Consider the following 16,286-nt stretch of genomic DNA (forward strand, 5'->3'; position numbering starts at 1 on the left):
GACAAATAACTTTTTTCTTGAATAGTTGGAGGCATTGATTACAAAGATAATTTTTTCATGGGTTTCCAAGTGTACCAAAAGATTTTTTCACTTTTCCGATGGTTGTCATCTGTAAGTGTTGGAAAAAGAATCCCCTTGTGTGTTGAAAACAAAACAGAAAATAAGCTTATATATGAGAAAATATGATTTAAATATAGATGTAATCTTTTGACTTTGTGTGGTATACATGTAACCAAAGAACCATACTCTGTCAAAGAACGTTTCCTTCTTAGTCACTTAGATTGGCTAAATGAATGCCAGCCTTCACTGGAGTAATAAGACCAAACGTATCCCCTCCCATCCCCCATTAAACACATCAGTGTTTCAGGGAACAAACGTAGTGCTGGAAAATTTTCAATACTTTTCATTTTCTGAAAAGAAAAATGGATGGTTGAACTGTGGTTACATTTTTAAAAAGAAAACAAGCTAGTTACGTGGTTATCTTGAGTTAATTTATCATGGTTTCCAAGGAATATTATGCTGTAAATCAGCAGAAAAGAGGAATGAAATTTCTAATTAATTTAATTTGGTTGTATGATATAACAAATGAAATTTGTTCATGTTTTATGTATTAATTGATAAAAGCTTAGGAATTGTATGACAAGATGTAAGTTTATATCCAAAGGAGAGTAAAACATCGGAGAGAGATAATTCATTGGTTTAAATATTTACCATTCTACCTATGTAGAGGATGTGAATCTTAAAAGCAAACTTGGAAGGCTGAAAGGAAATGATGTGCCCAAATTGCATTTGTTTGGAGGATCTGTATAATTACACATAGGAGAAATGATTAAAGTCCCAATGGAGCTAATTGTGTGATTGCCACAAGTCGCTCAGGGACTCACTATTCTAAATGAGGTAACAGACCATTTTTGGCAGCCACATGGAAAAATTGTGCAACAAATCCTTCCTTTGGTAAATTGTAGTTTCCCAACCTTAGCACTATTGACATTTTTTACCAGATGATTCTCTTTTGTGGTGTGCTCTCATGTGCATTGGGGGATGTTAAGCACATTCCTGGCATCTGCATAGGAGACGTCAGTAGCATCTTCCCTGGAGCCACAAGTTGTGACCTCCAGAAAAGTCCCTAGACAATGCCAAATGCCCCTTGGGGGACAAAATTACCCCCACTGGGTTACATGATGCCAAGATGTGAAATATTTCTTGTGGGAAATGGCAATAATATGGAAAAATATGTGAATTTATGATATATGCTGCTGCTGCTAAGTCACTTCAGTCGTGTCTGACTCTGTGTGACCCCACAGACAGAAGTCCACCAGGCTGCCCTGTCCCTGGGATTCTCCAGGCAAGAACACTGGAGTGGGTTGCCATTTCCTTCTCCAATGTGTGAAAGTGAAAAGTGAAAGTGAAGTCGCTCAGTTGTGTCCGACCTTTAGCGACCCCACGGACTGCAGCCCCCAGGCTCCTCCATCCATGGGATTTTCTAGGCAAGAGTACTGGAGTGGCTTGCCATTGAAGCTTATGAAATGGGAATTTTTTAATTACTTGCAAAAAGATGCTGATAGATGCTACAATAATAGGAAAGTGAGTTAAATAGTTTCAGTCAACAGTTTCTGCTGCAAAGAGATATAAGTACACTAGTAGCTAGAAGACAGAACAGAATATGATTTTTAAAAAAGTCATCTTGGGTACTGGTGCAAGCAAATTCAAAATGCCTATGGTTACAGAAACTTGGGAAAAAAGTGACGGGTCAATAACTACAGAGAGCTGGTGAGAGTACATCACATTTCAAAAGGGCACCCGCAAGTGTGGTCATACGGAATCTCCAGGAGATTTATATGCTCAGAAACACTGGTCCAGTGGACAATTTAAAATGATAAGCACTTACTCTGGAGGATGAAGTCTATCTGGACTGTTTTGTTCATCTAGGAATTTAGAGACTGTAGAATGTGTCTGTTCAAACAAACATGAAACAAGGAAAAGATAGTAGGAAAATGAAGATTTTCACTCAGTATTTTATTTCCATGTGTAAATTGAACAAATGCTGTGCCTGAGGGAAGCCTCTTCTACCCTTTAATGCAATTCCCGGATATCTGCAAACCCTGAGCGCACCATTCAGCAGCCTAGAGTGGTTTTAGAACCACTAAAGGAAGAGAGATTTTTTTTTCTTCTCATTTTTAATGCACAAAAAGCCCCATAAAGTTTCAGTGGTCTTAGGCTGAAATCCATAGATTTTTGTACAAAAAAGTGACTTCACATAATGAATAGGAGAGAGGCAATGGGACTGAGTTAAAAAGAAAAGACCTGATGCTGGGAAAGATAGAGGGCAGAAGGAGAAGAGGGTGACAAGATAAGATGGTTGGATGCCATCATCAACTCAATGGACATGAGTTTGAGCAAATAGGGAGTTAGTGAAGGACAGAGGATCCTGGAGTGCTAGTCCATGGGGTTGCAAAGAATTGGACACTACTTAGCTATGGAACAACAAAAAAATTTGAATGTTGACTGCATTAGAAATTGCAGAAAAATTGCAAGTCTGTTTTAGGATTTCTGTTCATACTCCTCCAGCATATCCAGAACCAGACCTCAGCCTAATTGCAGACTGAACTTTTGGCTTTTCATTATCATGAGCAGTAGATGTAAAGTTCTAAAGACCAGTGAGAGGACGCATGACCCTAAACCTGATATGAACTAGTGCTCTGTGTTTATGTGGCTCTGTGAGATAACCATGATCAGGTGTCTGTGCACACACCTTAAACCAGTGCAGCATTTTCCTCCACAAGGACAGTGAGGGCACTAAGGCAAGAATACGACATTGCACACAGCCTTTTGTGTTCAATCTCGCATATATTTTGCACCTCTGAGAGTAACCCCATAAACTTGACGCATGTTATTTTCCCCATGGACTGTAGCCCACCAAGCTACTCTATAGGGATTCTCCAGGCAAGAATGCTGGAGTGGGCTGCCATGCCCTCCTCCAGGGCAGGGATTGAACCCAGGTCCCCAACATTGCAGGCAGGTTCTTAACCATCTGAGCCACCAGGAAAGAATGTTATTGTCCTTATTCTTCCTAAAAAACAAAAAATATTTTGCTTTGTGAGTTTACAACTAAAGATAGTGGTAATATAACAGTATATTCAGATAATTATAAATAACGGTCTTCCTAGTCTGACAGTTACCATAGTATCTTCATTAATAAATCATTTGGGGAAGGAACTTTCTGGATTCCTGTCTACAGATGGCTAAATAAACCCTTTAACTTAGAAATTATAGCCATCCTTGATCAGAACCAAACTCTCCAGTTTTATCCTTAGTGTGTGCATGCATGCTTAGTTGCTTCAGTCTTGTCTGACTCTTTGCAACCCTATGGGCTTTAGCCCACCAGGCTCCTCTGTCCATGGGAGTCTCCAGACAAGAATCCTGGAGTGGGCTGCTATGCCCTCCTCCAGGGCATCTGCCCAACCCAGGGATTGAACCCATGTCTCTTATGTCTCCTGCACTGGCAGATGGGTTCTTTACCAATAACACCACCTGGGAACCCCTTTATCCTTAGTGGTCTCCCACTAAGACATAAAACCTTCAGCAGTTGAAATATTTGTGACTTTTCAAGGTCAAGTTGAGAAACTCATTTTCCTGAAACTTTCCTTATCACCTCTCAAAAGAGATGAACTCCTGTAAAGCAATTATTCTTCGATAAAATATAATTAATTTAAAAAAAAGAGGTGAACTCCGATTATGATTCTTCATGGCACTTGGCTTATCTCCACCTTAGTTGTGGCTGGGATTGTTATATGTGCACCAGCCTCTTTTCCTTTTCCTCATGTTCCACCTCAGATTCAGTTAGGTGGGTCCATATGAAGGAGCTCGGAGCAACAGAATGTGGGCCAAAGTATATGTGCCAGTTTGAAGCTTGGTCCCAAAAGACCTGTCATAATTCTCCATGCCTTTATCATTTTTCATCTGCTAGTATCATTCAGAGGATCTCAGTGGGTATCCAAGATTCCAAAATATGGAAAGCCACTGGGTGGAAGGAGCTTTGGTACAAAATGTCAATAGAAACTGACAAACACTGGAAAATGATAGGAGTGCAAAATGAGCTATTATAGCAAGCCATTGAGATTTCATGGTTACTTTTTACAGAAGTTACCCTATCCTGACCAATTTGCCATTGTGTTTATTCTATTTTAGTCATTTATGGTATTTGTCATATGTTTTCTGTTTTCCACATCACCTGGAATGATGTTTTTACATAGTAAAGATTAAATATGTAGTGCATGATTTAAAAGGATCCTGTTACATTTGGAGCTTATGGGGCAAGTTCCATAGTCAGTATTAGAAGAGAGGTGGTAGGAGCTAGGAAGAGCTCAAACAAATCCTCTAGGGTGGAGGTACTGGAAAGTGAGTACCCAGGCATGGCTGACAGCACGCCCAGAACTTAACTCACAGCATCACCACTAGTATGTATAGCTGGATTTTACATCATAGTAGTCAGGAGCCTTCTTGAATGAGAAAGCCTTGCAGGAAACCAAGAGGGCCCAGAATCTGAAGATTTCCTCTTCTTATCAGGATACTACAGAGAGGAAATCCATGTCAAAAATATATCCCTATGAGCACAACTTTGGAGCCTCAGGTAACCTTTGAGCTTGGCAATCACTGAAGTCCATATTTTATGACTAAGCTGACACTCAAAGAGAGAAATGACTTTCCCAAAGTTTCTGATCAGATACTGGAACCTTCTCTATTACAGATAGCTTTATTTCTCTAGTTTACAAAATAAAACAATTTTTAAAGTAGCTTTTTCAAACAACAGCTATTAAATTCAACCTCCCCCTTCACCTCCATTTCATACCAAACCAAAATGAAACATACGTTTGATAGAAGGGTATCTTTTGTGTTGGAGAATTTTAAAGAGGAAGATTTCTTGTCCAACCTTGAATTTATAGAATTCTAAAAGACCTACCACTCTATTATCCCAGGTTCAGTTCAGTTCAGTTCAGTCGCTCAGTCGTGTCCGACTCTTTGCGACCCCATGAATCACAGCACACCAGTCCTCCCTGTCCATCACCAACCTTCTACTCACTCCCATCCCACTCTTGCTCTCATCTTCCCAAACCAGCATCGACCACCCAACCCCACTTCACAGAATAAAGGAAACGGGACTAATACCAAGTGTTCATGTTTGCTTTGGAGGCTTCTCCAAGAGGCCCATTATTTGATAATTATCTGTTCACGGATCTGCCACCTAAACAGATCCTGAGCTCAGCCCCAGGATCAAAGACATAACAGACATGCAATCAGCATGCATTCTTCCAACACATGTGTACAGAACACTTCTACATTCTGTCATCTAGTCACTCCAACAACACTTCAAAGGAAGCACTAATATTATCATCATTTCACAAAACACTTGTTTAAAACCAGTGATAAGAGGTAGTGCCATGATTCTATCCAGATTGGGGTAGAACCTGAAATGTTGTCAATGGACTCCCTAGTCTGTTTGTGTCATTTTTCTCACCTCTTCTTCCTACTGTCCCACTCTTCAGTTCAGTTCAGTTCCATTGCTCAGTCGTGTCCGACTCTCCGCGACCCCATGAATCACAGCACGCCAGGCCTCCCTGTCCATCACCAACTCCCGGAGTTCACTCAAACTCATGTCCATTGAGTCGGGGATGCCATCCAGCCATCTCATTCTCTGTCATCCCCTTCTCCTCCCGCCCCCAACCTTTCCCAGCATCAGAGTCTTTTCCAGTGAGTCAACTCGTTGCGTCTTTTCATTTCATGGCTGCAATCAGCATCTGCAGTGATTTTGGAGCCCCCAAAAATAAAGTCTGACACTGTCTCCACTGTTTTTCCATCTATTTCCCATGAAGTGATGGGACCAGATGCCATGATCTTTGTTTTCCAAATGTTGAGCTTCAAGCCAACCTTTTCACTCTCCTCTTTCACTTTCATCAAGAGGCTTTTGAGTTCCTCTTCACTTTCTGCCATAAGGATGGTGTCATCTGCATAACTATCCCTTTTCTCACTTCTGCAGATACTGTTTTATTTACTGTCTTCTCTCACTCCCTCAGACTCAGTGGTTAAAATGGAAAATTGGGTTTTTCAATCTCCTGGTATCATTTCTAAAACACTAACTTGCCATCTTCTTTTTGATTCCTTTTATTTGAAGTTTAGCTGTAAAATTAACTATGCTGTTGTCTTTCACTTCTCCCAGTTCAAAGACAATATGATTTTAGCATCTGGTTTATGCTTTCTCTCATAGCCTGTCCTCAACAATGTAATGATGCCCCCAAATAACACTTCAAGTTCCTCATACTCAGTCTTCAGACTTTTTGCCTTGATAGAAATACATGTCCATTCCTTTTCATCTAGTGAAGAACTTGGTCTCACCTTGGATCACAACAACACAGGGACAATTCCAATTTAGAGATCTCATAACTCTTACTGTCTCTCAAATACGTTGCATGTACCAAAACTATATCTTCCAACACTACTGTTTAGCTATTTCCTCTTCATACTCTTGACTTCTAAAAGTCGAATGCCACTTCATTTTCCTCTGTGCCTTCATTTGTCATGGGATTGAAGACTGAATCTATAAATCAAGCAATATTAAACACCCTGGAGGGGATATATGCAAGGGTTCGAGGCAAATCTAGCTTTAGTGTGAATACTTATTCTCTGAAGCTTTAAGGTGTTCAAGTATTGGTGGTCTCAACAAGCTAGAACAGGAGACACTCTAATCTCTGAATCTATAATAGCGAGGCACCCGTAGGGGGCGCTCCGTCTCACAAAATATAAATCACAGGAGCGTGCCTAAGAGATGGGATCACTTAAGGGGTGTGGCCTCACAGGAGAACCTCAGCTCACAGGACCAAGTTTGGGTTAGAAATATGTCACAAAAACCTATTTAGAGGAGCCATGGGAGAATGTCTGCTATGAGCCTAAGCCAGTCCTGGGTATCCAGAGAGGTGAGCAACAGCCACTGGGCAGTCTGCTTTCTCTGTGGCATGTCCTCAGCTGACTCTTCACAAGTGGATGGAGTCTGCAGACTTGCCCTGCTAAGGGTTCCTTGTGGCACTCTGTATAGCATTAGACTGAGCTGACTTCTAGACAAAGCCCGCTGTGTACCCCTTTCTGCTGAGCAAAAGTTACCAAGGTCAACTACAATCCAGTCCTTAGGGGAACCCAGTGTCAGGCAATTAAAGATCAAGTTTAGTCCAGGAGAGGGGTAATGATGTGATAGGAGTTGGGTTCAGAGCAGAAAAAAAAAAAAAAAAAGATCGTAGATCATTTCCAGTGGAATCAGTGCATAAAACAGACTTTCACGTGCTGAGATCCAGACAGTACCCGTGACCCTCTTATCCCCGTAGCAGTGACCGCAATTCCCTCAAGAGAAGATCCTCTCAACTCACGCACCGAGTCGAGTCTGCTTTACTCTTCCCCTCGACCTTTGTCATCAGTTGATGAAAGCCTATTTGTTTTTCCAGTGCTGGATTAGGGAAAAGAAATTACATAAGGGGACAGACATCAAATATATATTTAAAATTCTGCAGCTCTGGGTGATCAGCCACATTTCAGGGGAAATGAGCAATGTTGCTTCCAGTCTGGGGAAGCCAGGCGTCTCAGATGCGGGGTTCATAGAGCGCTCCGGCCGACCCCCAACCCTCCCACCCCAGCCCCGACAGGGGAGCCCGGGCCTTAGCCCCGCCTTCTCGCCGGCCGGGGGCTGGCTCCCCGCGGGCCGGGCTCCGGCTCCTCCGGCTGCAGGCTCTCAGCCTCGAGCGCGGCCGGCTCGCGCGTGCGGGTCTGTGTGTCTGCGCGCGCGTGTATCCGTGGGTGGGAGATGAATTGGAATCATACGGCTGGGTGTTTCCTTCCGAGTGGTTTTGATCAGCCATCCGTTAGGGGATCATGGAAACTTTTCTTTTTTTTTTGTCTGACTAAAAGGATGAAAACTGAGTAAGTACAGAGAACTTTGAACTTGAAACGGAATGAAACAAATACAAGCCAAACCCTGCGGATGATAACCATGTCCATTCAGACCGTGTATTCCCTTTTTCTGTTAAAAGCCGTGAAGGCTTAGAGGAAAGTGGCAATTTAAAACGGAATGAAGGGAAACAGTTAAGAAACATGAAAGACTGAAAGCAGGACTGCTTTAAAACCGGAGGAAAAATGAGGAACTGTTAAGGCGAGTTGGCCTGCGTCCAGCTGTGCAACAGGCACTTTGGTTTAAACCTATTGCGTTCTCCAGGGCTGTTATTAGCCTCCAGATTTACTTTGGTGTTGTTCCTCTTTTCCTGTGAAGCTTTTACTGTGAGTTTAAGGATGTTGTGAAAAATAAGACATTACCAGAAGCGACAGTTTGGCAGCCTGGGGGTAGGCTCAGGTTATTAGTTACAACTATTATTATTTTGATGTCTTTTTTTTTTTTTTAACCTAGGCCGGCCACTTTTTACTGTCCTCCATGGAAGGGCTCTTACTAACCGCCTCAGGCTTTTGGGATTTATGATTCTTTGGCAGGACGCTTCGGAAAGTTTTTTAAGTGGAGATGGAGCTGTCTTGATGTGATTTGAAGTTGTGGAAAAAGAAGACAGCTTGGTCTTTTTCACGCTGACAAAAAATAGCTGCTATGACTTTTCCGGCAATGTGGACAGGGGCCAAGTGAAGCTAAACTGGTCATGGTCTGTCGTCCAGTGTTCCTCTGTCGTCGGCGATTTTGCCCCCGGCCCTTCTTGGTGGGCTTGGTGGTGGCAATCTGTCTTTTCTACCAGACTCTGACACTCCGGGGGACAAAGAAGCTTGCAGCTGCTGGCCCCGGGGCTTCCCCAAGCACACCCACCAAAACCCAAGCAAGCAGATGCACCAAAGGATTCTTCCTGGACAAGCAGTGCTTCCTTCTCTCTGACAATGCACAGGAAATTGGAAAGGTAAGCCCTGGACATAAGCTTAGCCTTGACATTTTCAGCAAAGATAGCAGTCTGCTTCTCTCTGTCCCTTCTGTAAGACTAAAATTAACTTCCATGAGGTCTGAAAAGGATCCAGAGTATACACAGCCCAGAGAGTGACCTTATGACAGTGAAACACATGCTAGCTTCAACGTCTTATTTTTACTTCCAGAGAGTCCTGGTCATTATTTTATCTCTCAGAATTTCACTTCGTTTCAGCTAAATGAAATAGACCGTTTGGGGGGATGGGATTATGTGAATTCTTTCAAAAAATTGGGGTTCTAAGAGATCTGAAGATTTACAGTTCGGGAACATAAATCAAAGATTCATAAAACTTGGCAAACATTGACTGTCTCTTTTCTCAAGGTAGTCTGTATGAATGGCCAGACCATTCTAGATTCCAAGTTACTCCAAAATAACATTTTCTAATTGGTTATGTCTATTTATCATTGCTGAGCACATTTCTATAGCAATATATTTATTTTTGAAGCATTTAAAAATAGTGTAATAGGTTTCTTCAAAATAATTGACATAGTACATTTTATTGCTTATAAAATTAAGAAAACACAGATTCTTTTATATTTATACTATCCTAATTAACTTTACTAATCTTACTTGTCAAGTGTTGGATAAAATACAAGGCGCAAGGAAATACACAGAGTTTTTCTTTTACTGTACTACTCTGTTTGTGACTGTTAGTGAAATGAAAACAAACCAGCCTAAAACAGAAAAACAGGCACAAATATTCATGATAACAAAATCACTGATTTCTATGCAACAGCAGGTAGATAATTTAGGAATCTGTAAGCAATAGCTTACATTTGTAGAATTAGGTAGATTCTATGATCATGGTTATTGTTTGGAGCAGAATTTCTTGTCAAATATAAACACTGATGCCATCATTGCTAACACCATACCATCTTGATTTAAAAACTTTCTCATTAAAAAGAGAAAATGTTGTTGACAAAAAATAAAAAAAAACTTTCACATATTTCATTTCAGACATATAACCCTTAAGATTGGTAATGTAGGTATGATGACACTCAAGGCAGTTTAGGCAAGTATTATGACATGGTACATTCATCTAGTCCCTATTGCAGAGCTGATTCTCTAAATAAAGGTAAATTCAAAGCTCTAATAACAATTTGTGAAACCACGGATGAAAGAACTAAATGAAACACAAGATAATATTAGATTTGAACAAAGAAAGTTTTAAAACGTTTGAGTGACTTTATCAGCAGTGTCAAGAAATATCTTGACCAAGAAATATGACCAAAAAAGCAAATAATAAAACTAGGAACACATCTAGAAGAAACTTCAATGGCAAGTGTGAATCAAATATTAAATTCTCTAATTGAGGGATTTGTGTTTTTTATTAATTTATATCATCATTAAAATAACTCATATTTGTGTTTTTAATACATCAAATTCATGATGGGTATAAACTTTGATTTTGAGTCACTTCTTGTCTGTTTCCAATGAATGTAATTTCTTTAAAAACATTTGAGATGATTTTGCTTTTTAAGTACTTAAATTTTTTTGCTAAGAATTTGGACAAAAAGTTTTTTATTCATTAATTTACAGCCTTTCTTACTCACTACTTGACTTTACAAAGGACTCCTGCTGTTGCCTGTAACTTAGGCATATGTTAAGTGTTATTTGTAGGCTGTCACAGAAAATTCCATTTTAGCTTTGGACCTTCTGCCACTTATAAACCATCTGAAACTTATTGGCTGCTGGTGTAAAACATTCACTCTAGAATGTTCTTCACTAAAAATGCCTAACACATGATGCTTTTTTTTCCACAGTCTTAAATATTTTAACTGTAAGCAAGATTCTGAAATCACAGTTACAGTTCAGAAGCTCAATAGATATGAAAACTGAATTTCCAAACATTTGCTGTGTACCTCTATTTTCAACTTTACTTGGGCCAGCCATTGGTTTAGAGCCAGAAAGTATCATGTGGATGTTAGTTAAATATAAATGAGTTCTCCTTGCAATATATGTTCCAGAAAAGAATCACATAATAATCCCTTTTAGAAGATTAAATATTCTATCAGATAGCTAAAATGAAGACAGAAATGTCTTTGGAGTCTATACATAGATCCTTCTCAATAACAGCTACTTAAGAAGCTCATTATAAAGATAACTGATGAAATGCTATCTAGATTTTCCCGCAAGACCTAAAATATAGCTTTTTAGGCATTATTTAGAAGAAGCATTGTTTCTAGCTATAAATTTTGGGGTTTGTTATTTTATTGTCAAACCAAAGTATTGATGTTACTAGGGCTTTCCCTTACTTGACTCCATCCATCTTTTGGTGATTATTAAAGTTACCTAAAACATCTGGTTTTGACCTAAGGTTCACAGATTCCAGAAAGTATTTGGAGGCATAAGATGTCTGCCAAACCCAAGCATTTTATGCAAAGAATTGTGTGTACATGTATGTGTGGTTGTCTATGTGGGAGAAACTATGATCCTCTTCAGATATTCAGACGTAAAGAAATACTAAGAAATAAGAAATGCTTAAGAAGCAGTACATTTAAACTTTAAAGTGCATTTAAACTGCCCCTTCAGGAAGTGTCAGTTGGGTCTGAATTTATAAATCTGAAAAAGGACCAAAAAAAAAATCTGAAAGAATCCACTTGAGAACATTTGTAAAAAGTGTTTCAATGAATGCTGTAGTGTCTGCAGCATAAACAGTCTAAAACCAAAGTATACTCACAGAGTACTTCTCGAATCATAGTTTTCATACTTTCATGAATAAGCAATAAGTATTTCCCAGTAGAATTGGTTATAGTTGTTTCTCAGAGAGAAACTTTTGTGCTTTATCTGCCAAGTAATAGAAGGTTCTGTAGTAGCAAATATTTAAAGGTGAGTGACTGTGCTCTTTACACCTTTCTAACTGGGATCTGGTTCAGTGTCTAAAACTGTTTTCAGTACAGATTGAGATCATGGTATATAGAATATGCCAACTTTCCATAGTGAGGAAATGCTCTTCTGGCCAAATTTTAATTCTTTTTTCCATTTGAGCTTCCAAAGAGCCTTGCTAAGCAGATGTATTTGTGTCATTTCTTCTGGGTTTTCTCTCAACATTCATTGCTTGTGCTGTTTCTTAAAATTATTTCAATGTAATGTATAAACTGAAGACAGTTTCAGTTATCTTCACTGAAATAGGTCACTCAATGGATTTATTTTCCTAGAATCTAAAACTTGAATATCTCATAACGTAGGCAACACATTAAGTTATAAACAGACACAATGAAAGAAAATCTTGGTATCTGCTCCTTTAATGGAAACTTAGCTCTTTGGGGAATATATTTGTACTCACCGTAGCCATGTGTTTTTGATTATCTCTTGTTGATTCTACACAAGGAGACTGAGTATTTCTCTGTTGCTTGACTCTTCGTTCTCCATTTCTTCTTTATTCTTTCTGTAGCGACTGTTCCCTACACTACTGTCCCAGTGTCCAACCGTAAACCAATATAAATGAATGTTTTCACTGTAAATACTTTTTTGCTTAATCTGCTTGTGTTCCTCATAATACATAATATATGTAACATCTGAAAATTTCTAAAAATTTCTTGCATACCCCAGAAACAGAGCCCATGGCAAACACTTAGATGCTAACATTTTATCGGTTGGTACAATCCCAGGGACATGACAGAAGGGGAAATAAAGGAAGAAGGAGAGCAAACACAAGTGGGTGAATTATTGGGGAGATTTCCAGAGAGGCCATTTTAAACTATTACATCCCAGAACAGGCATGGGGGGAAAAAGGCAGGAAGGACAAGCAATTTATCTGTCTCTCTAGTTTTCTTTCTTCTGTCTTTCATTTGTTAGAATTGGTCCCATGCTACTTCTAAGTAGTGTTGCCTTGACTCTCTGGGCGGCCATGGGTTGGGGGGGTGGTCAGGGCTTCAGTGAGTGCAGGTGCAGTGCCACCAGGGAAAAATCGGAGTGGTCCCCTCCCTTTCAGTCTGTACTGTGCATAGGAGTTTCCAGGTCTGTGATGGCCACGGTGGTGAAGTTTCCCACAGCTTTATAATCACAACAATGGCATGTGAAATGGCCACTAGAAGGGTACGTGAGGCAGGGTGATCTAGTGTCTGATCCAATATTTGTGCTACTTTTGCTTTTTGAAATCTACACAGAATTTCTAAATATGTACCCACTCTTGGGAAATGACATCACTTTCTTTAAATGAGATGTTTGTAACTATTTCACAAGGAACTCTCCTCTCCCACTGGGGGGAAAAACAAACCTTTCTGTATCTTTTCTCCTTCTCGTCCCTTTCATTCGTTCATCCACTTATTTTATTATTCACTTGGTAAATATTTGTTAGGCAGTTTATATGTGCCAGACACTGTGCCAGGTACTGGAAATACATAAATATTGGGTTGATCAATAAGTTAATTTGGGTCTTCCCATAAGATGTAATGGAAAAACCCAAATGAACTTTTGGCCAACCCAATATAAGGCACTGTGAGACAGACAAGTAAATAAATAGAATGTCAGGAAGCCCATAACTTTAAGACAGTATTTTGAAAGATGAGAGGGAACTATAAAGAGTAGAGAAAGAAAAGAGAAAACACTGCATGTGCAAAGAAGAAATTAGCCTCTGTGTGTGTGTGTGTGTGTGTGTGTGTGTGTGTATGTATTGTGTTAGGGGAAGCAGAGCAAGAAGGCAAATTGATGAGGTAGAGAGTTCAGCAGGGTCTAGATGTCTAGATGTCGGAAATGGCGGTATGATACGGAATCTAGATTCTCTCCTGAAGGTAACAGGGAACACCCAAAGAATGGAAAGCAAAATGTGGCATGATTAGATTTATGTTTAGAGCGACTACTCCAGAATGCACACTGCAGAATGGACTGGAGGGGACTGAACTGAAGGCAGACAGACAATTGGGACGCTGCCTCAGAGATGAGAGTCGTGCAGTCGCAAGCCAAGACATCCCAAATATTGCCAACAAACCACCAGATGCTTGGAAGAGGCCAGAAAGGATTCCTCTGCAGGTTTCGAGGGGGTGGGGCATGGCGCTGCTAACACCTAGGTTGCTGATTTCTAGCCTCCAGAATTGTGAGACCATACCGTTCTTTTGCTTTAAGCCACTCAGTGTGTAGTACTTTGAAAAGGCAGCCCTGGTAAACTAATAAAATGGGGGAGGCAGAATGGGTTCAGCCCATGAGCTCTAAAGTTGAGTCAGTAGCACTGATTACCTTGCTCCCTTGGGAACGTTTCTTGACCTCTTCAGTATTTTGTTTCCTACCCTAAAAATGTATATATTATCACCCATCTTACAAGGCTAACACGAGGCTTAAATGAGAGAAAACATGTGAAGCGCTTGAGGTATCTGGCAAGTAGGAAGTACTCAGTTAGTGTTAACTATCAGAATAATTATTATTGAATCTTCTTAAGGATTTACCCATCTCTGTAGTTTCTATAGACCCTAACAGTTGGTCTTCCCAAAGTAGGTGAGCAGAGTTATTGCTGTAATGAACATGAGTAAGTTGGGTAAGGAGAGTCTGAGAGGAAAGCCTTGCTGAGTTTCTCTCCCTCTTCTCCAGCCTCTCAGCTATTGCCTTTTTGCAGTAAAATGAACCTTCAGAATCAAGAGGAAACCTAGGGAGGCTGATATGTCACTCAGAGTCAGGCCTGCTTATCTCTAAGTAAGGTCTGCAGTTTGAGCTGAATTTTTTTTAAGTTTACGAGGCTAGCATTAACCACATGTTAGAGCTGAGGATGTGGAGAGATGAGTTGGGTGTCAAGTAGGGGAAAGCAGTTAAGATTTTGACCCTGAATGAATATATATTTGTTTACTGTCTGTCTCCCTCCATAGAATGTAAGTTCCTTAAGAGCAAGGACTTTATTTGACTGGTTTATTGCTACATCCTGGGTGCCAAAACAGTATCTGACATGTAATGAGCACTGAATAAATATGTAGTCAATGAAGGAATAAATAAATGAATCATGAGTCGGAGGGTCAGAGACAGTCAGTCCTCATTAAAGCAGAGGCCAGGAAGTGAGAGGAACTCCTCTTTCTTTTTTCCTTTGCTGAACTCTCAGCTCCTCCGCTCCATCTTTTTCCTGTACCAGTATCTCTTGAAGTCCTTTCTGTACCATTTCTTGCACTTTCGCCTGGTGTAATGATCTTGCCGTTTTGCAAATTGAATTTGCTTCATCAGTTATCACCCATCTCTCTTGTTCTTTTCAGCTCATTTGTCTCTTTGGGATTCTTCTCCTGTAAATAAACATCCTCGAGTATCTCAGTCGGTCAGTCAGTCGGTTCAGTCACTCAGTCATGTCTGACTCTTTGCGATCCCATGGCCTGCAGCATGCCAGGCTTCTCTGTCCATTACCAACTCCCAGAGCTTGCTCAAACTCATGTCCATTGCATCGGTGATGCCATATCCAACCATCTCATCCTCTGTTGCCCCCTTCTCCTCCTGCCTTCAATCTTTCCCAGCATCAGGGTCTTTCTAATGAGTTAGTTCTTCACATCAGGTTGCCAAAGGATTGGACTTTCAGCTTCAGCATCAGTCCTTCCAATAAATATTCAGGACTGATTTCCTTTAGGATTGACTGGTTGGATCTCCTTGCAGTCCAAGGGAATCTCAAGTCTTCTCCAATACCACGGTTCAAAAGCATCAAAAGTATCTATCATAAGTTAAAAAAAGAAATGTTAGCAACCTGTATGTTCTAACTAATACCCAACCCTCTTCACTTCTCTGCCACCATCATTTCACCTCTTTGTCTCAAACAATTTCCATTTTTTAATAGATTGATTTTTCCCAAAATTGAGCTTTTTCTTTTACATGTTTTTATATTTTAAATAGATTTGGATGTAAATATTCTAAAATAGTGCTGATGGCATCTAAATAGAGAGGTCTATGTATTTGGAGGCTCTCAGGAGATGTCAGCATACTAACAGGTATGTGATTTTCCTAGAATTGGTTGGGCTAGTGATGAGCATTTAATGCTTGTGAATTTCTCTGAGATAGTTGATTAGAGTTATGTCAAATTTTTACAATGAAATTTGAAAAATTGTTCATACTAAGAGGATTTTATGCAATTGTGAGTTTTGGTTATGTTAGACAAACTTTATTGAAGTCTTGATGAAGCTTTTATTTAAGCAAGTTTGTTAAATTTCCTTTGAATCAAGGAATTAATCAGTTTATAGGTGTCATTCTCTCTGATTTTTCACAATAGCAGCAATAGCCCCTGCCTCTTTCTCCTTGTAAGCAATTCTGTTTCTTATTCCAATGGAATTGGAAACTCACATAAGCTTAAACCCTCTGAAATGGAAACCTCTGGGATACACTGACATTATAAAAAGTGCT

At 39.9% G+C, this 16,286-nt stretch overlaps 1 protein-coding gene across 5 annotated transcripts in view; it reads left to right on the forward strand.

Annotated features, from left to right (window-relative positions):
* Nucleotides 1-7,752: 7,752 nt before the first annotated feature.
* Nucleotides 7,753-16,286, forward strand: part of CPED1 (cadherin like and PC-esterase domain containing 1) — a 345,074-nt gene continuing 336,540 nt past the window's right edge. Inside the window, exons 1-2 of one of the 5 annotated variants that reach the window (XM_055421170.2) lie at nt 7,756-8,313; nt 8,441-8,927. In XM_055421170.2, coding sequence (XP_055277145.2) covers nt 8,679-8,927 — 249 coding nt within the window. In that variant the 5' untranslated portion in view covers nt 7,756-8,313; nt 8,441-8,678. Of the gene's footprint in view, nt 8,928-16,286 lie in introns of all 5 variants that reach the window. The other 4 variants (XM_055421171.2, XM_055421173.2, XM_055421169.2 and 1 more) reach the window with 4 other exon arrangements.

This window comes from Moschus berezovskii, chromosome 3, assembly GCF_049115385.1.
Source record: "Moschus berezovskii isolate FMDL1 chromosome 3, NW_MosBer_1.0, whole genome shotgun sequence".
Taxonomy (NCBI): Eukaryota; Metazoa; Chordata; class Mammalia; order Artiodactyla; family Moschidae; genus Moschus; species Moschus berezovskii.